The sequence below is a fragment of the Serinus canaria genome, chromosome 2 (genome assembly GCF_022539315.1).
Source record: "Serinus canaria isolate serCan28SL12 chromosome 2, serCan2020, whole genome shotgun sequence".
Taxonomy (NCBI): domain Eukaryota; kingdom Metazoa; phylum Chordata; class Aves; order Passeriformes; family Fringillidae; genus Serinus; species Serinus canaria.
Genome location: NC_066315.1, coordinates 4,840,343 through 4,860,803, shown reverse-complemented (window position 1 = coordinate 4,860,803; position 20,461 = coordinate 4,840,343). Strand labels below are relative to the sequence as shown.

The 20,461-nt window shown below is 42.5% G+C and overlaps 1 protein-coding gene across 2 annotated transcripts in view; it reads right to left on the bottom strand.

Annotated features, from left to right (window-relative positions):
* The window catches only part of OXSR1 (oxidative stress responsive kinase 1), an 87,392-nt gene that overhangs the window by 52,433 nt on the left and 14,498 nt on the right, over positions 1-20,461 (bottom strand). For both annotated transcript variants that reach the window (XM_050971075.1, XM_009085778.4), the window contains exons 2-3: positions 15,829-15,941; positions 6,325-6,433 (exon numbers count right to left, since the gene is read on the bottom strand). In XM_050971075.1, coding sequence (XP_050827032.1) covers positions 6,325-6,433; positions 15,829-15,941 — 222 coding nt within the window. The remainder of the gene's footprint in view (positions 1-6,324; positions 6,434-15,828; positions 15,942-20,461) is intronic.

Genomic DNA, 20,461 nt, shown 5'->3' with positions numbered 1-20,461 from the left:
ATTCATCATCCAAGTGTCTCTGTACTCTGACACCAATGGCCATGGAAATGCACCTCCTTAGTAAAGAGCAAGCTCTCAGTGCAAACTGTACAGCAGTTGAGAGGGAAGTGGTTTCCTGCTCCAACTCACAAGCTCCCCAGTTTGCTCCAAAAGCTGCTAATGCAGTAGCTTCTCACACAGCAGAGTCAGAAGGAACCTCTACACAGACTTACCCCCAGCTGAGAGAGCCCAACCTGTAACTACTTGTAAAAGAAGGATATTCAGGTTTTGGATATTGACACCAGGCAGACCACTTGCAATGGACAGTCTTGGATCCCAGCAAAAGTAGTCCTGACTTGCACCCCGTGCATATCCAGTAAAACTGACTTTTTCAATACCATTAATTGTGTGAATTAACAAAGATACCAGGCTACCTATGGTGACAAAATGAGATTAAAGTTCCAGGGTTCATCACCTCACTGTTGTGCCCCTGCATCACTTAGAAAGCTATACTATAAAATGGGATCACTGCAGTAACTAGAAATCCAGTTTTCCAGGCAGGGTGGAGACCAGAGAGCCTGGAACTCCTTAAACCAGCTTTGCTGCTGAAGAAAACTTCTGTGTAATCACACCCTCGGGGCAAGAAGTCCTAATTGTTATACTGATTTACTTTCAACAGCAAACCACCACAAACACTGAGGCTTCCTGTTCCAAATCCAGAGCATGATTCCTTGACCTCACCTACACCAGCAAGCCTGTGGAATGGCATTTAGGAAGCCTGTTTCTGACGTTTCTCCTCAGCAGAGGAAGAAACATCCACAGTCATCAGTGACACTGCTTAGTGCTTCAGCACGCTGGGGCTGAAGCAGAGAAGGGCATGAAAACCTGAGCAGAAAGGAAAGCTTGTTTGGAACAAGATTATAGATAAATGCAGGAATATTCCAGCTGGAATTTTACATGCCCCCAGAGGAACAAAAAAAATGTACAGCAGAGCTGGTTGCTATGGGAACTATATCTTGCATGTTACATTATAACTTAGGTAACAGAACCAAGATACACTTTAAGTTAAATGCAAAGAAAACTCCTCATTTCACTTTGTCTGGGAAGCAGAATGGGAAAATTTAATTCTCTAACTTCCAACCTGGAAAAAACAACAACAACAACAAAAAAAAGCAAGTTACACTAACTGCACTGATTGGCCATTTAGAGGCCTGACAGAAATAGGCTTGGAAGCAATGTTGGGGAATCACCACAACTTTGTGAGAACCAAAATCTGCCCCAAACCTGACAAACACTGATGCTGAACAGGCTGAACCTTTGAGAAGGGAGAGTTGGCAGATTCACTGCTGCTTCTTTCAAGACATCTCAGCATTAGCCAGTGGTTTCAATGAGCCTGGTTGTCATTAGAGCCAAGAATTAAATCTGCACCTTGTCAGTCTCTGGCAAACAGATGAAGAAAATGCATAAGAAGGAAGAACTGTTTGGATTCAGTACTCCTGGGACTGAGGAATACAGATACAGCTAGAGAGTAGCAAAGTAAAGGAAACAAGTTATACAAAACAAAGGAAAAGACATTAACCCTGGTTAAACCTCCTCAGAGGAAAGCTAAGGAAACATTCACTTCTTTCCTCCTTCCCCCCAGGGCATGGATGCAGAAGAAATATGGAAATATTAGGGCAGAAAACAAGATAATACAATGAAGGGAACAAAACAGCCTATTGCTGTTGTGATCAAGACATTCATAGGAGAAAATCTGAAGACTAATTTTTCATGCTTTTCTTATTACAGTTAGAAGTGGCAATGTACCTACACACATTGCAATCTGTAATCATGTACAATCCCTTCCATCCCTTGCTTCTGACTTATCCAATCCTTAATTGTTTGAAATGAAGCTGTGTTTCTACAAATAAAATCAAAACCCCTCCAGATGAATTAAAAACAGCGTATCTCTCTCCCAAGAAAATAATTCAACATAAACACAAAGATTTCTAAGGACCTGTGGTTTATGCTTTGATCATAACTCTCCACTGGAATTAGGAGGAGCCAGATCAGAGATTAACGCAGCAGAAGCAGAACAACATGTCCTAACTCCTTGGTAGAGAACTAAGATTTGCCTACCTCTTTTGGTCTGGCATTCTGAACCTCAGATCAAAGGCTGAAATAAGAAGTTGATTAGCTAATCTTAAAAACTTTCAGAAATTAAAAGGTTTAACTATTTCAATACAGCAATCTCCTTAGCAGATTTCATCAGGAGCCTTCAAGAGGGCAGAATATCCAAGAGTCCCATCTGGAAATGTTTCAGTATTTAAAGGATTTGCACAGTTTAAAAATATTGTGAAGGTTTTATCTGCTGCAGGCTAGGACAGGAAGAATTGTTGTGTGATGTAGCAAGTCACCAGGGCCAGCTGTTTCATAGGAGCAACTGTTGTATAGAGTTATCTGCAGCCATGGGTCACCTGTGAAATGAGAGCTCTTGTTAAAAGCAGGGAGAATTTAGAAGAGCAAGCAGGTCACAATCAGTAAAAGCACAAGAACAAAAGCACAGCTGCTCCTCTTCCTACTAAAAAGCCACAGGAGGAGTTTGAGAGCAGGACTGGGCTTCAGCAGGCTTTAAAAAGGCACGAGTAAAATTCATGACAGGAGAATGCCAGGGAGGCAAAGAGCAGGTCAGCAGCTGTCTAGAAATAGCCATTGGATTTTAGCTTGGAGTAACACTGGACTCAAAGGCTGGGGTGTCGAGTTCATGCTGCTAAGCTTAGAACCCTACAGAACTTCCAGCATTAGAGAAAAGGGTTTGCAACTTCTAATGAAGGGAACAGAAACAGCAGGCACTTCACAAACCTGACACAGACACCCATCACCAGACCTGAAAGAGACTGTCAGTAACTGCACACACCAGCACCCCTTGTCTCTACCAGCTGCATCTCATCACAGCCACGTTTCTGCCAACAGCAACTCCACACCTGCTTTGGGCTGGGTGCTGCCAGCTCAGAGGGCTCTGAGCAGTGGCTCCCACCAGCCTGGCTGGGCTCTGATGCACATCAGCTCCCTAGTGCTACCTCCTGGCTGCTGACAACTTTCAAATATAGAAATCTTCCATCAACAGAGTACTTGGCGAGACAAATAGTTCTGTTTCAGTGACAATGTCAGTCAGGTAATTAAGGACCTTTGAGTGCACCCTCTGGATGTCAGAGGAACAAGGCACTGTTAGACAACTGCAATTTGTGGATTAAGAGTATTTTCCCTTAGAGACATTTCTAAAACATTTGCATGTATGTCCAGGTTGAGATTTTAACAAAAGACTGCAGCCAGAAAATAAATTAAATTGCACTTACAGCAGCAACAAAAAGGGCTTGCATTACAGATTGGCTGTCTTGTGGGCTGTTTGTCAAATTAATAAGGTCAGTGTTTGGAGGCTGAAATTAAAACTAGTTTCAGCCTGAAATCACACACCAGCATACACTGACAGAAAAGAGGCAATAAAATTCTGAACTTTACTGAGAATAAATTATCATGAACAAAAGCCATGATCAAAATACAGAATGGACATCAGAATGTATTTCTTATGTACTTATTAGGATGTACAAATCTTTTTAAACAGCTAAACAAAATGAAAGTGTTAGGCTGTACTCTGTTTTGGTGCAGTTTTTTGTTTGCTTGTTTGTTTTTGGTTTTGTTTGGGGGGGCTTTTTCTTTGCTTTTGTTTCCTGGTTTAAAAACCAGCTCAAAGGTTTTTCCTGTTGAGAAACCCAGATCATTATTTTTCCCACTGGATGACAGATGACTGCAAAACGAGCCACTTTATTACTGATAAGAACTAAGCTCGAAGGAATGAGAGGCAGTTTTAGAAGTGTCTCTTGTTACATAAATCACTCAGCCTAAGACCAACTGAAAATAGGCTCATTAAAAGTGAATGAAAAAGCTCTTCAGTCAGAAAGCTCCAATCACAAGTTTCTTCCCCCATCCTTGAGACTGTGCCTATGAGATCTAATATGAGATTCCTGAAGCACAGATATAAAAAAATATGAAGTAAAAAGTACATAGAAGAAAACAGCTGAAAAATATCTCACAAGGTACCCTCCTGCTTAGAAAGTGAAAGGTCATTCTCAAAGTCTTTCTATTTACTTTAGCAATTCCTCCAGCCCTCAAATGATTCCTTTTAAGTGAAAAAATTTAACACTGACTCACAGAAATGTTGGGGAGAGGGAAGAATTACACTCTTACTGGTCTGTCTTCTACTGAATGACCCTACTCTTCAACATATGCAACAGAATAAGAAGTAGGGAAATTTCCTAGCACTCCTTTACTGCAAGTCCCCCACTAAATGCCAGAGCTGCACAAGGGTCAATTATCAGGTTGAAGAACATAAAAGCCCATTCAAAGGGAATATTAAATGAGAAACAGGTCATCATTCACACCAGCAAGAGGCTGGTTCTGAAACAATAATTATTTTTTCCGGAAATTTTCCAGTGTAGTCATTACATCTGTGTTGTCTTGATAATGATGGCCTGACTTTTCCCCAGCTTTACACAAAAAAAACCCCAAAAAAACTCTACCTCCACAGATAATTGAGAACAAACAGAGACAATATTTGGAGGTTCAAGGATGAGCCTCATTGTGACAGAAAACTGCTGTGAAGTGATGAACGCAGCTGTGCATTTTCTTCAAGAGGTTGTGTACTCCTGGAAAAGGCCAAACCCATTGCTGCTGCCTCTCCAGCACCCCTGAAATGCCATTACTTCATGTTGTGGAAACTTTCCCATAGATACACTTTCTATACACACAGCAACACTGCTTGCTCTAAGCTGGCAGGGGATTCTTTTCCACACACAAACAGTCATCACATCTTTAATGACCTTTTACATGTCCCTCTAAGAAAACAGAGGCCATTGCTTAATGACACGTGAGCACATGAGACATGAAAAACCCTTTAAGACAGACTTAAGGCTGGCATGGAATTTCTTCCAAGAGAACTGCTAAAATTCTCTAAAGAACACCTTCAAAGAGACATGTTTTATGGTCATTGCTGAGCTCTTGTGCAAAATGCAAACAGGTTTAGCCAGATTTTTCCACATCATCTCCTGGCATTTTACAGTCCACAAAATTAAGCCAAGAACAGAGAAGCCAGGTTGAGTTTTTTTCAAAAAGTAAGAAAATAGGATTTTTTTTTTTTTTCAGTTTTCAATTCCTGTTTGCTGCAGTGCCAGGAAAATGAAGTCTTCCTAAAGACAGGCCCAGGATTTAGCAACAGCACTTTGTGTTAACATCCAGAACTTGAGTCCATTTCTTGTCTCAACTATAAATTAAACAGGGATCCTGGAAAATATTATGACTTCAAATAAAACCTTACTGATACAAAATTTTCAAACTCACTCTCTCAAAAAAGTTGTTTCTCCAGCATCTGAGAGAATAAATCCAGAAAAGGGAAGTTTCCCTGGCTCTGTGTTAAGCAGGTAGTGATTTTCAAAAGCCAGTTAGGTATTACTACTAATTGGCATAACATGAGAAGCTATTTCTGAGCTGAATGGGTTACCATCAAATATTATTCATACAGAATGGCTGGAAAGATGCCTGGTGGGAAGGGGCCTGGGGGGTGCCGGTTGACAGTGGCTGAACATGAGCCAGAGTGTGGCCAGATGGGCAAGAAGGCCAATGGCACCTGGCCTGAGTCAGCAATAGTGTGGCGGCAGGGCCAGGGCTGGGATTGTCCCCTGTACTCAGCACTGCTGAGACCACACCTCAGATTCTGGAGTCACTTTTGGGTCCCTCATGACAAGAAAGACTTTGAAGTGCTGGAGCGAGTCCAGAGAAGGGAACAGAGCTGGGGAAGGGTCTGGAGCACCAGGAGTGGCTGAGGGAGCTGGGAAAGAGGTTCAGACTGTAGAAAATGAGGCTCTTGGGGGAATTTCAGGCTTTGCACAACTCCCAGAGAGGAGGAGGCAGCCAGGTGGAGGTCAAGCTCTGCTCCCAGGGAACAAGCAGTAGGACAAAAGGAAGCTGCCTTGACTTGCACCAGGGAAAGTTTGGATTGGATATTAGGAAACGTTTCTTCATGGAAAGGGTTGCTCAGCATTGGAACAGGCTGTCTGGGAGGTCATGGAGTCACCATCCTCACAGGTGTTTAAAAGTCATGTGTATATGACACCTGGGGACAGGTTTTAGTCATGAACTTGGCAGTTATGGGGTAATCCTTGGACTTTCTGATCCTAGAGATCTTTTCCAACCTAAACAACTCTACAATTCTTAATTCCTGGGTGGGAACCTTAAGAGGTAAAGAAAGGAGAGGGGAAGGAGGGAGGACAGGTTTTTATCCTGCCTTTAGGGTAAAGAAATTGGACCACTCACCTCCACTAAGCAACTTCATCACCAGCCAAAGCTCATCTTTCACCACAAACGATGTGTAGTAAGATACAATGTTGGGGTGATGGCACTGACTCATGGCTTGAATTTCTTTCTGTAGAAAAAAATAAAACATTAGCAGTTGGACACAGTGATAATTACTCCTTGGGCACAGAAGTTATCTTCCTCAAGACAGAGCAAGGCTGCAAAGAAAAAGGATACCTAGAAGGTAAATGCAGAAAATCCAGAAATACTCTAAACACTCAGGCTGCATCATACTAGAGCCAAAAGGTATTTTAGGGTGTTCTTTCTGCCTGTCTAGAGGAAGAAAAAGTTAACCAAAAAACCCATGGCAAGGATATCAAAGTGGTGGCAATCAAAATACCTGCACGCAGCTACAACAGAACATTCCCAAAAATTCACTCTAGTTCGTGACCTAGGAAGTTCATGCTGACTTCTCCTTTCAGTAAAACACTATGCAACAGATGCTTAATCTGTTGAAGATTATCATTTGGATGAGAAAGGGAAATATTGGCCTCTGGGGAAAAAGGCCTCTAATTCCTAAAGTTTCTTCCCAGCAGGAAAGCAGATGGTTTAGCTCAAATAGGTTGAAGGCACAAAGGACAGCTGTATCCTTTGTCACACTGGAGGAAGAGAGAGATCATTTTGAGATTAGAAAGTCAGTAGCTACTACCAGTCTAGAACAATATGAAATATATTCAGATATTAAAGTGTTTTGAGTCTAGACAGTGCTTAGTCTTAGTTTTGGTTATGGGTTCAGAGTTGAGATTTTCCAGGTTATGGAGAGAACAACACCACATTGACTGATTTCATTACGCAAGCACAAATCACCACTTTGGACAGAAAGACTCACAGTTTCTTGGCTGTCCATAGACAAACGCCATCCCCCAAGCCAAGCCTGGCACCCCTGCACTGCACCCAGCTGAGCCTCTGTGCTTCAGCCAAGTCCCCCAACCTGACAAATTGTACCCCAGACACTCATCCTCTCATACCCCAAACTTCTGCTCTCAACTACAGCACCCCTCCACAGGACATACAGGAGGAGAAGAGCAAGGCCCTTCACCCCTGATCCTTCCCTCCCTCTAAGCACAAGACTTCCCTGGGACTGAAGTACAAGAAAGAGCTTTGAGAAGAATTCACTCGTGCCCAGGACACCCCACAAACGCAGCACATTTTCCTCCTGCTCCTGTACAAAGCTTTGCTTGTGATTGAGTTCAGAGTAAAGCCACTGCTTCCCTTTGGCACGGCCTGAGCTGGCAATCACAGCTCCAAAGGAACAGGCTCATGTTGATTTATCCACTTAGCACTGCTTTTCAGGGAGTAGGTGCCTTTGAGGAATCCAAAGCAATTGGTTCCTCTTTCTGCTTCCCCAGGAGAGGCACCAACTTTCCAGGAAACTTAACAAGCAGATTAAAGAAGAATCCTTCTAAACAGGAAAGGATATTTGAAGAGGAATAAGCTATTCATCTCCATGTAGCATACTCTGACTAAAAAACACTCTGTGAAAATAAATACAGCCTAAAACAATATATTTTGCTTAGTCTGACAGCTCCAGCTCCCTTCCTTGCAAACTTTCACTTGTGTCAAGTCATTTTTCACAAAGGAAATAAATCAGCAACTTTGGAGTTTTCTGTGCTTCTCTGTAGTTCTCTCTCTGACAATTAAAATGTACTACACAAGATCAAGGAAACCAGAGGAAACCAAGGTGGAAAAGAGCAAGGACTGGTAATCCATCCCATCAGCCAGACCTGCCCCAAATCCACCACTCTCAGAAAGTATCTAGAGAAGCTGGCTTTATATTTTCTCAGCTGCTCAAAATATTTTGAAGCAGTTTCCTGAGAGATCAAGAGAGTAATATGAGAAATGTATACAAACATTGCATATTTAATATATATATGTGTATGCTACTGAGTACAGGAGGCAATGAGACAAAGTCTGGACCAAGTTTACTTAAGATCCTAGACCTAGATCAGATTTTTGCCATTTAAGCAGCCCCATACTACAGAAATTTTCAGGCATTTGGTGACACTTAACATTTTATTATTATTTTCTAAGAACTTCCTCTCTCATTCACTACCACAATCTGCTCCCTGGGCTGGGAAACACAGCTAAAAAAATAGCTGAAGTCTGTCATGTGCACCAAAGCATAAAGATGGAAAATAAATAATCACAAACCTGATCTGTGCAATTAAACACCTCTGTCAGCCAGTGGATGTATAATACAGGCAGATTAATCCATTTTTCTCACAGCGTAGCACAGCTCTGAATAATTAATTGCATCACAGCCCATGATTTTCAGTGTTTTTACATTATTAGCAATCAGAAGGAACAGCAGCCAGGCAGACTTTCCCTCCCACCCCCAAACCCCCATTTCATTTTCAGCAGTTTTCTAGGCTAATCTTACTCTGGCTACATCAAAGCTTAGTTCCTGCTCTCCCTCAAAGAGGGTACCAACATCCTGAAAACTCAACCCATACAACTGTTTAAAGTGATAGTGGCAAATCACAGGGGCTTTGGTTAAAATGCTTCCTGGCATAACTGAAACCAAGCCAATTCTAGCATACATCCACAGCCTGCTCCAGCAGTACAAATGCAGGGGCTGAAGGGCTGGAGATAAAGCAGAGATCCCACTCAAGGATCACTGGGCAGCTCTGCTCAAAAGCATACTTCGAGTAGGAAGGGATAAAATGCAGTAAAACAGCCATTTTGTGTGTAGTAAGCTCAGCTTTAATACTATTCCCAAAGCTTTTGGGAGAGTTTGCTGCTCTTCAAACACAACAAAGTCACAGCAGGTAAAGGTTTCCTCTTCCCACCTCCCTAATAAGATTGCTACCCCCAGATAACAGAGTTGCAACTGTGCTTCCCATATTTTCCCCAGCATTAAAACTATATTGGAAGACTGCTAATAAAAATCTCAGTGATTTCCACACCTCTGTAATAATTCATTTGGGCTGCTCTATTCCCTCTCTGCCAACAGCCATGGGTCACTTGATACAGACTCCCAAGCCATCCACAGATGCAGTGGGTGATAAGCAGCTCTTCCACCCAACACTCCTCACACTCCATGGCTTCAGTGATGAGAGACAGCCTTCCTGCCAATTCCCATAAATTCCTCTGCTTTCTGCTCAGCTATGGAGAAAGAATTCCCGACAAAAACAAGTCTAGACACAGGCAATGGTTTGGAAATGGTTACACGCTCACCCAGGGCGAGATATTAAAAATATCTGTATTGTCAAATACCAAAAGCAAATAGACTGGGATTAGCTCTAAATGCCTCCATGGCTTCCATTAAAGGTTCTGACAAATGTTTTCAGTACTTCTATAGGCAATAAAAGAAACATTTCAAGGCTTACAAAACAGTCATAAAAGTGCAGTGAAGTATAATCTAGAATCATAAGCAACCTATTAGTCTCCTGTAAGTCAGACATACTTCTGGAGATCAGCTATTTTGGTTGAGGGTTTATTTGCCCAGTGACACACAATTGAAGTTTGAATTAATAGGAGCAGGTAAGGCTGTGTTTTAGCGACCAGCTCAAGTTTCTTAATGCTATTTTCTTTTCACATCACCTTTTACTCTGTATTTGTCTGCCCCTGAGGCTTGCTTCAGAGGCACTTGCTCTCAATTACCAGGATAAAAATTATGCTTTATTTAGTTTTACTTCCTACATATTGACATAAACTCTAGAGAGATAGCATAGCAGCAGAGTGCTTTCATCTGGCTACCTGCAACTTCAGAGGAGTACAGAGAGCTGCCAGTGTGGCTACCCTGTTTGAAGGGAATCACAACCATAGGAGAAGTGGGGAGGGAAAGCATGGCTAGAGCAGAAATCAAAGCAGGTCAGATGTGATCACCCCTTGAAAACACCAATGCTTCAACTATGGCTGGCAAAGATCTTATACCGTGAGATTTCATCTGGGAAATAAGGTATTAAAGCTGCTCTTCATCCTTTTAAAGCAGGATTTAGAGCTCCAGTCCTATAGGCAGCCATAGCCATTCACATTCTGCTCCAAGTGAAATTTTAACAGTTTAGCTAACAGGTTAAAAAATTGACAATAATAATTCATTTGCCTTTGGAGGTGGCAACATAACTAAAACAAAAAACAAACCCAAACATGTTCTTCTATCAAAATTAACTCGAGACACGTTTTTTAAGAAGGTGGGGGAAAAGCACAAAATCAGAGATTCTGATTCAACTCCCACTCCTTGGATTATTCAGTTCAATTCCTTGCCTTAAGTGGCTGCAGGAACTAAACTGGCATGAGTAAAGAGGGGTTAGATTAGCTCTAGAACAACAGTGGAAAAGAAACAATTCTGAAAGGGATAAAAACAGTTCACACATTAAGTAATCTTCAGTGATGGGAACAAAATAATGCCATGGCAAGTCATTCAGCACTTGTCCATTTTAATGGCTACTCTTCAGCCTCATTCAGTGGTCATTCCCTCGTTCAAAATCTTCATCATTGGTGAAAATTTACTGAAGGAAGCAAGTGTTTCTTAACTGTTGTGGTGCAGCAATTCCTACATGGCCATTTTTTATTGGTTTCAGCCAAAAATCAAATGGGTGAGTGACTGCCTCCTCTGAGATACAAGCAAGCCAACTTTACCCACATCCCCAGCTAACCTACCACTGATCCTTACAGTTGCTCAGAGGAATACCCAGTGCTTACAGCTCAACAATGCTTTCAGAGTGATTAGTGCCCACAGACAGCTGTAAACTCTCTGAAATTCTTTACATGCACCATCTCATGCTCATCCAGTCCAAGAGAAGAAAGATATTGGATGTTCAGGATTTCACCTACCATAAATTCTGATGTGCATCGTGAACTTTACACCAAAAAAAATAACAAAACAAAACCAAAACAAAACCTAAAACAGTCCAGTAATTAAGACTGCTATTGTTGCTGCTTTGATAAACAATACAACCAAGCTGTACCCAGCACAGGCTTAAGTCTTAAGCTGCAATCCCAACATGCAAGGAACGTGTAACTCAGCAGATCAAATAACCATGCAGAAAGCACATGTCATTTATCAGATTCCCTGGCACTGACACTTGGGGACTTCTTTTCCGTGGAGCAAGCATGAAAGTCTCAGGCCTGGAAATAGAATTATAATGGAAATTCCCATCAGATGACAGGCATGGATGAAACATCTGTACTACTTCCACAGCAATCTGCTGCTTTGTCCCCAACAACCTTATAGTCTGGTTAAACCACTTGTAGGAAGTGCTCCATCAGATCAAAGGCAGTTCAATATCCTGTCCAAGTCTTCAAAAGAAGGTGTAAAAGCAGTTACACAATTATCTGCCTAGAGGGTAGATTTCTGACTAAGCCTGGGCAGTTAACAGTTGGCTTATGATTTAAACCAGGGGAGCTCATAATCCCTTTTTTAAATCCTATCTAATTTAACCTTCTCAACTATATGTTGATTTATTTAATCTCACGCAATGTTTGATCTCCATGCTATTGGCAGCAAGTTCCCTGGGTTATTTCCATGAAATTCTAAAGGACATTTCTGTTTAACTGCAGTTCAATTTGTTCCCTGAGCCTCCTTAACTGCCCTCTGGCCATAGCACTGAAAGAGCAGCACCTTCACCTCTTGTGTGCAACCTGTCAGGCCCAGGGCAATCAGTCTCTGGAGCACGATGATTTTGGAATCTTTCTAGGAACAGCAACACCACGTCTCCCATGCTCTTCTTGAGCCTGTCTCCTGTTGAATCATCTTAGGGAATAAATAGGCAGCATTTCCCCCTAGCTGAGAAAGCACAATATGAAATATCCCATAGCTTATGTTTCCCTCTCTGCTGTTCAACATTCCTGGTAACTGCTAAGCTGACAACCCACGTCATCTGCTACTCATGGAGAAAAAAGTCTCCATCTGGATGAAAGAAAACTCAGCTTTAATTACATGAAAATGAATTAAAGAGTTTGTAGGACAGAGGGGGGATTTAAGGCCTTTTAAATGAGTAATTCTTTAAAACAAGAAAACACTTATACAAGAAAAAAGGTTGGAAGCATGGTTATTTTGAGGCAGATGTTACCCCACTGTTTCAAGGACTGGCAACAGCAGCAGAGCAACCAGCATCCCACAATGGAAAAGAGTGCAAAACACAGCTCTGAATGGTGTGCAGCTGTGAAATACAACACATGAACAAGCAGACTGTTTGCAAACCCATACCAGTGTGGTTGTTAACTACTGTGGGTTGCAAGACAAATAAAAAGTGGAACTTCAGCAATAAATCAAAAAGTCCAAGACCATTTTTAGACATGACTGTATTTGACCACCTGTCCCTGCACTCCACTCCCAGTCACACCTCTGAGCAGGAATCCCTATAAGCTACATTGTACTTCTCTGTCAGCTGAATCCCACAGGCAGGCTAGGAAAGATCTATGAGCATTCAAAAATGTACAGGAAAAAAGATGAAAACGAAGCATGGAAATAAATTCCTGACAAACATCACCTAATTCAGTAGCTGGGTTAGGAGGAGGCACATCTCTGCACAGCATTACTCCTGCTGTCTACATTCTTTACAGCAATTAGCACTTCAGCTGAACGCCCTTGACATGGCCTGCTCATGATTCAACAAAGCTGGCCCTTCCTGCATTTTCCATACCCCATAGCAGCAATAAATAAATTTAGTGCATTAACCTGGAATGTCATACAGTATATGCAAAGTGTGCAGTTTATTCCTGACCACCCCCACAGCTCAAATGTATATTGAGATAAAAGGTTCAAGATCAATACCTTTAAAGAGCCAAGTCATAGCACTTACACTAAGCACAGCATCTCCAAAGCAAGGATGTGATCCCAGATTTCCTGGCCTCGGGACACCTGCTAGGCTTAAAGGAAGCTCAAGGCCACTGATCCATCCAGCTGGCAATAGAGCCACTTACTCTGCATTTCCCACTCCAAATTAACCTTTCTCTTCTCCTCCATCCCAAGAACTACAAGTGCAAACCACTAAGCAGCACAGACATTGAAAGAGGTTTACAAGAACCAAATCAACTTTTTAAGGATGGCAGTATGGTTTGCTGGTCTCCCTACCCTCTCCCAAGTAATGTGAGACTGTTCTGCGCTCTTGGCTATGCAGCTTCTGGGAATAAGGAAGCTTGCTTCAACAGAGAATTCTAAGAGTGTGAGGCACTGCAGAAAAATAATTTAAGTACAATTTTCCCTTTGCTATCACACTGCCCAATGAGTGGGCAGTGCTGTAACCCACAAGCACTCACCTGACCCCAGGCAGGAAAGCAGAGTTCACCACAAGCTGACTGCTGTGCCCAAATACCTTCAGAGCAACAGAAGCCCCATGAAAGCCCCAGTTTGTGATTTTAACTGCACTAGGGGAGAGGAGAAAGCAAGGTAGGGGCATAACATATCCCAGCGTGAGCTCATCATATTTGTCTTTGTATTTGCTTCTTAAAACCACTGTAACCTGCAACCACCTACAGTTAACTTTGGGGGTTTTTTTATGGGGAAGGCACAATCCTGCAATACAAAGTCGTTGCTCAGAAAAGTTAATAAACTAATTGGGAAAACTGCCATGAAGGGAGGCTACAAGACTGCAAAACTTGAGAATATTTATTTTAGGGTAGAAGCAGATAGGGACACAAGGTAAAAAGAAGTGAAGCACAAAGAGCTGAGAAATCAGGAACTTCCATTCTTTTGGCTCTTGCACTGAGAAACAACACTGGTGATCTGGTAGATTGACATATTCAGAACAAACCCAGGGAAAACAGTTTTTCACACAACACAACTACCTCAACAACCCCTGCTCCTGGAAACTGCTACAGATCAGAACCAACTTTATTCCCCTCCATCCCTCCATGACTTTTAAATTCAAGAACACTTAGAGCTGCATACTTAACCCAGAGAAGGACCCACACCAGATCCAGTCACAAAACTGGAAGCTCTGGAGAGCTTACAACAGCAATACATTGCAGACCCACCCATAAAAAGAAAAATCATTGTGAGGAATGGGTCAGCCAGAGACTTTAAATGTGCAATTAGAAGTACTTATCTAAAATTACATCAAGTCTCTGCAGTGTCTCTTTCTGAACCTAATGTTTTTAGTCAGAATTGGCAATTACTCAAAGAATCACAGTCTCAATTACTACATCCTGACAATGCAGTCAGGAATACCACGGAGGCAGGGTAGTATGGGCAAGCCACACAAAAGGCTTGAAAAGGATACCAAGGTTGGTATAAGGACAAAAAGACCAACTGTGAGAAGAGATCTTGAACTCCTACACTAGCACGAGCCATAAGAGGATTTGAACACAGGCCATCTTGAGTCCCACACGCAACCCTCCTCAGGAGCACTGGCAGACTGAATGGGGCCTTTCCTCTTAACCAGGGCAGATTTGCACATAGCCATAACAACAGAAATACCATTAGATACTAAATGGAAACTGGAACTGTGGTTCAGGTGATTTGCTGAAGATTGTACAAGTGCAGAGGTAGCAGGACTCCCAAATTCTGTTTCTGTTCTACCTTTTAACTGCAAGCACCAAAACAAGTGCCTGAGGTAAACTACAGCAGCTGTTGAGGGGGGACAGAAAGACAAATCAGGATTATAAAAATCCTAGAGAGCTGCTTCAGAAGAAAAGATGGTACCAGGCCTCATCTCCATAATGCCAGTATTTACTGTGGAAAACTTTGCCCCAGAGAGTGTTCTTATTCTATTGGAGACACCTTAACGTTCACAGGAATGTCTGTGTCTGCCTTGCTTAAATTCAGGGACCTTCCAGATGTGAGGTGAATGAGACAACCACTGCACTACAGAGACACCAGCTCACATACAAAGAGAAAACCAAACCCATCAACACTGGAGCCAGATGAGAAAAGGGAAATTTCAGTTACCACAGCTACTGCAAAATTCAGTTCTTCATTGAGACAACCTTGAGAAAAGAGGCACGGAGCAGCAGAGAATTACAGCGCTGCAGCTCCAAAAGACTCTGTCTCCTGTTCTGAACTCAGAATTAAGGGGGTTTCCATATGGCAGCCTGCAATATGTCAGCGATCCCTTTAGCCGGCATCACTACCAGAAAGAGATTAGGAACAACAGCTAATTCATTCAGTTCTTCTCTTCACAGGTGAATGGGAAAAAATGTAAAGAACTGCAGGAAAGGAAAAGAAAATAAAGTCATTTCCTTCAATTTTAAATGTTCTGAAAGCATGTACTCTGGATCCCCCTCAAACTTCAGAGCTCTTGTGGGTACAGCAGATCTTCACACTTGCACATTAACTCAGTTCAAAACAAAGGGATTATACAAAGTGCAGAGCTCTACACAAACAGTCTGAAGTTTTGCACATTTGATCTTTTTAACATTTTAAGTACCATGTCCCACAACCAGGACAACTGAGCTGCCTCTAATGAAGTCGGTCGAGTTCCCTCACCTACACCCCACTTCAAGAAAGGTTTTAAGGCACTTGGCAAAGAGATACCTCAGAAATAACTGAAATACAAATCCCCAGACAATTCTATTGCATACCAGGAGTTCATCCATGCTTGTCTGACACTTCTCAAGATTGATCCGTTTAATCGCCACCTTTTCCTTCTTCGGAGCGCAGAAGGCTGCCTGGACCACCGCAGTGGCTCCACTCCCTGGGGGGAAAAGAGAGAGTTACCAACACTTGATGGACTTCAGCAGGAAAAGAGGGAGACCAGACAACAAAATTCTGAATGTCAGACAGCAAAGACAGCAGAGCCAGGTAAAAACCCAGTGAAAGCGCTCCAGGCACTCCCCACTGCGCAGCTCCCTGGGTTGGCTCAGCCACCACATCCAAGTGCTGGGCAAACTGAATGAAAACAAGTGGATCTTTATGATCCCTTCCAGGGATCATTACAGCTCAGCAGACCAAAAACCCTCCCCAGACTCCAGCTTCCTTACAAAAGAGTGATTCTACTCATGTACTTTTAAAAGATATGTCACTGAGGTCACACAGACTTTTAATCTGATGTGTTCACCCAAAGTGTCAAAACAAGCCACTCTTTGCTACCAGCCCTAATGAGATTTTTCAAATTTTTTATGCACTAAATGCTGTTCTCATCTCTCCTCATTTTATGCAAAGACACAAGGTGGGTTTCATTCAAGCCGGCTCAGCTCCAGCTCTCACACTGCCTCAGTTTCTGGGTTGAAAACCACAGCCCCAGAACATTTAAATTCCAATAGGGAAAAAAATACCACATTTTAACATACAGTCCTTCAAACTGCTACAAGTAGAGAGTTCTGGATTTAAAGTACCCAGCACCATCATAACCTTTGACATGCAAGGGAGTTTGCAATAGTGAGACTTAAAATCTATTTCATGTTAAATTAATTTTTGTTGGCTTCCAGAAGCTGTTGCAACATTCACCTCTCATCAATAGGACACCTTGTTGTTTTACTTTCTACCTCCATCATGGTTCCCCACATTTACAAACTTCACTGGAAAGGAGTGAAAATCCACAGTAATAAAATGGGGGTAGGATATGTGGAAAATAGCTCAAATGTTCCAATTGCAAATACCTAAAAAATGCTAATAAAAACAAAGAGAAATGAAAACAACTATTCTGCATTTTGCTGTAACACACCTATTTTAGCAGATTCTCCTATTTTTAACAGTATAAAAACTACTTCCAGATCCTGGAACTCAGGTAAAGCACATTTTTGCAAGCTTTGTGATTTTTTTCCTAGTACATTCACATAAACTGGGGGCAAAAACTTTCATCTTCAAACAAAGGCTACTGAAGATCCCTACAAATCATCATCAAGAATCTTCTCACACTAAGTTCCACGTGAGGGAAAGAGCTTGAAACTCAGCCCTGAAAGACAGAGGAAAACTGCTCCATTCTGAGTTGCAATAAATTGAAAAGCCCTGAACTGTGGGACTCTGCTCCTCTAATCTTCAACCAGCACCTGCTGCAGTGGGAGCTACAGGACTTTGACTTCACTTTTTATGGCATGGCCAGTGCACCCTGGACATCAGCATCAGCTTGCCAGGACTCTCTGTACTCAGGAGTTTACATTTTAACGGCAGAAGTGTGCAGAACACAGAATGCTAATGTTGCTAAAGCTTTATTATTTTCCAAAGCAAATGGGTTTTTAAGAAGTTCAAGACTGAGGCCATTTATTACTTGCATACATATTGTTTTTCAGAGACTATTCACAGCACAAGGCAAAACAAAGTTATTAGGAAAAGGACAGCAATAACAGCAAGAATATTTACAAAGGGCTTTGAAAATAAAGTTTGAGTGCTGTAAGCAGGTTCTAGAGCAAATAACAGATGATGGAGAGGTCTATGTAGATATTTAACAGAAAGTGTCCAGAAAGAGCAAGGAGGGGAGGTTTTGACAGCAGAGTTTGCTTAGACTGCCAGGAGCAGGGCTGAAATACACTACATTAAGCACAGGACAAACACCCCAAAAACAAACCTCCATATGCACTCCCTGTAGTCACTCTGCCCAGCAGGTGCAGGAATCAGCATGAAAGCAAGTCCCAGCATAAATTAATTCCCACTCACTGGGAATCCTGGGTGGCCCTGACCTACTCCCCTTCACCCAGTAGCTGCTTCTCTTGGTTTGTTTCTGCTGCTTCTTCGACAGAGGGAAAAAGTAAAAACACAAGGACTCAAGAAAAAGAGAGCAACACACACAGAAGTGGTGACATAAGGCAGAAGTGAGTTTGCACTTCCTAGCATTGCTGGTCTCCCTACAGCAATAGCCTTTTGGAAGTCAGAACAAAAAACAAACACTGTATCAGTTCTTTGGAAAGAGTTAGATCCCAGAAGAAATGTTGCTGCTGACACATTCAAAGTGCCAGTATTATGATTTCTTTCCTTGGATGTCTTAGTGCATAGTAATAGAGGCTGAAAACACAAGCCAGATGCTGGAAGAATATATGACTGTGCACCTCAGAGGACTGTCTTGTCACACAACCCTTTTCACTCCCCAGCTGGATTCTCAGTTTGTATTTACACCTCTAAAGCTACCTGTCCTCATAAGCACAGGTATCTGTGTTCAAAGACTCTTTCTGGATATCTCAGACACTCAATAGTGTCAGCATACCCCTGCTTGGCCCCCCACCCCCCCAGCATGACTTTCCAGGATTTCTGTGCCAGTTAAACTCAGTTTGTGTAAGCACAACTGGCAGAGGTGCTTCTTACAATCCAGATGCAACATCATTACTGTGAACCAAGCCCTTCACAAGATGAAGTGCAGGGCTTTAAAGAAGTCACCACACAAAGAAGAGCTTTGTGTTTTATTCTTTTAGGATGTTACTACCAGAAACAATAGATACAGCCTAATTAAAAGCAGGACCACTCAGGCTACAGCTCCTTTCCAGTCCTCGAGTCTGGGGGATCAATGCCCACTAGGACTTCAGGGCAAAAACTGCTTTTCACTAAGTGCTGGACAATGCCCCAGCCTACAGGGATCCGATCTGTTATGAGTGTATGGCATTATTTGAACAGTAATGAAATCCCAAACTAAATCCTTCTGGGCACATGGCAGAGAATCATCTGAACTCGAGACTCCTCCCACTTAATTCCCTGCTGCTCCTACTTTTCTGGCAGCTCTCTTTAGTTCGATCACCACCTGCTCTCCCCACTCCCCCCTCTCCCGCTAATTCGTCATTTCTTTCAGCTCCTCTGTAGCACTAATTATAGAGAAACAATGAAATCTCAAAAGCGTATCAAGCGAGGATTAAGCCAAGCTGCAGCATGATGTGCCACAAGCAAGCTGCTCTTTGGTGGCAGCAGCAGCTTCAGGGACCAAACAAAGACGGGTTTCCATGCTTCTTTGGAGAGTTCAGAAAACATGGCAACATGGGCACTTCAGGCTTTGCAGCCACACAGTTTGTTTATTAAATGCCAGGGTGGCAAGAGAAAGGACAGAAGCTACAGCAAGGATGCTGAACACATTGCTAAGAGAAAACAAGCATAGGGAGAGATAACACCCACAGAGGGAAAAAGAAAAAGCTCATTCAGGAAGCTATATAAAGTTTAGGAGCAGGTAACAAATATATGAGCAACAGTAGGAAGAGAAGAGATTTCTTGGGCTGCTATGGACAGAAAAAACCCCAAGGGCATTTTGTGCCAGGGTAGCACAACTTGGACAAACCAACTCTCCCAGCAGTCACAGATCTGCTGCAACCAGAGCCAGCTGCAGTCCCGATGACATGGGCAGCACAGGGTTAATTAATGTTCCTGTGCTGGGTTCCCACTCACTGCCCACCTCAGACACTCTGATCAAGGTCAGTGCTGAGGCTCTTCCCTCCGCCTCTCTCAGCCTCTTTCGGAGAAAATTTGCTCCCTGGTTAATCTCTCCCAACATAACGGCTTAGCAAAACAATGAAAACCAGGCACAGCCAAATGCTTGCTGCTTTATTCCTGAAAAGCAGGAGATCATTTTGTTGAAGGATGATGGGGAGGAAGGAGACCCCAAATGGGTAGATCTGCTTAATACCCCCTGCTTTTGCCTCTGTAAAGCTCTCAGATATAGTTCCAACCCTTAGGATAGCAGCTGCAAAATTCCTGCATAAGAGGGTCACGACCTACTTTAGAAAACACCGCCTTAAGAGGAAAACATACCCTTTCTAACCCCTGCTTCTTTCATGTTTCTACGATTAAATGGCTCTTTCTGAAATAAAACCAACCTCTGACAGGATTAAAATAACCCAAATAAAAAAGTCCCCAAGCACTCAGTTACTGAAGCCTGATTTTCCAGGTTATCTCCTCTGGATCCCTGGATCTATAGTCCCTGTACCTTCAGCATCTACAGCTCCAGCCTGAACTCCTTAAGTTGAGACAAACTCCCCATGAAAGCCCAACATCAGCTTTCAAAGGAGGCTGGATACCATCTCTTCTACAGTTCCACAATTTACACAAAGCTTCCATTTTTGAAAATAAAGACAAACCTGCTGAGATCTCAGCTGAAGTTAATGGAAATCAATTATTTCAAGGCTAATTGGAGGAGTGGAAAGACAGGGGACTGACCAGAGGACAAAGCATGTCCCGACACAATTTGTCTCCAATTTAACTGAATCTCTGCAGCCACATAAGGGCATTGCAGCTCTCCCAGTAAGACTGGGATGAATTGCACCGATGCCTCTTCCCAGGCAAATGCAATTGAAGCCAGAGATCCTC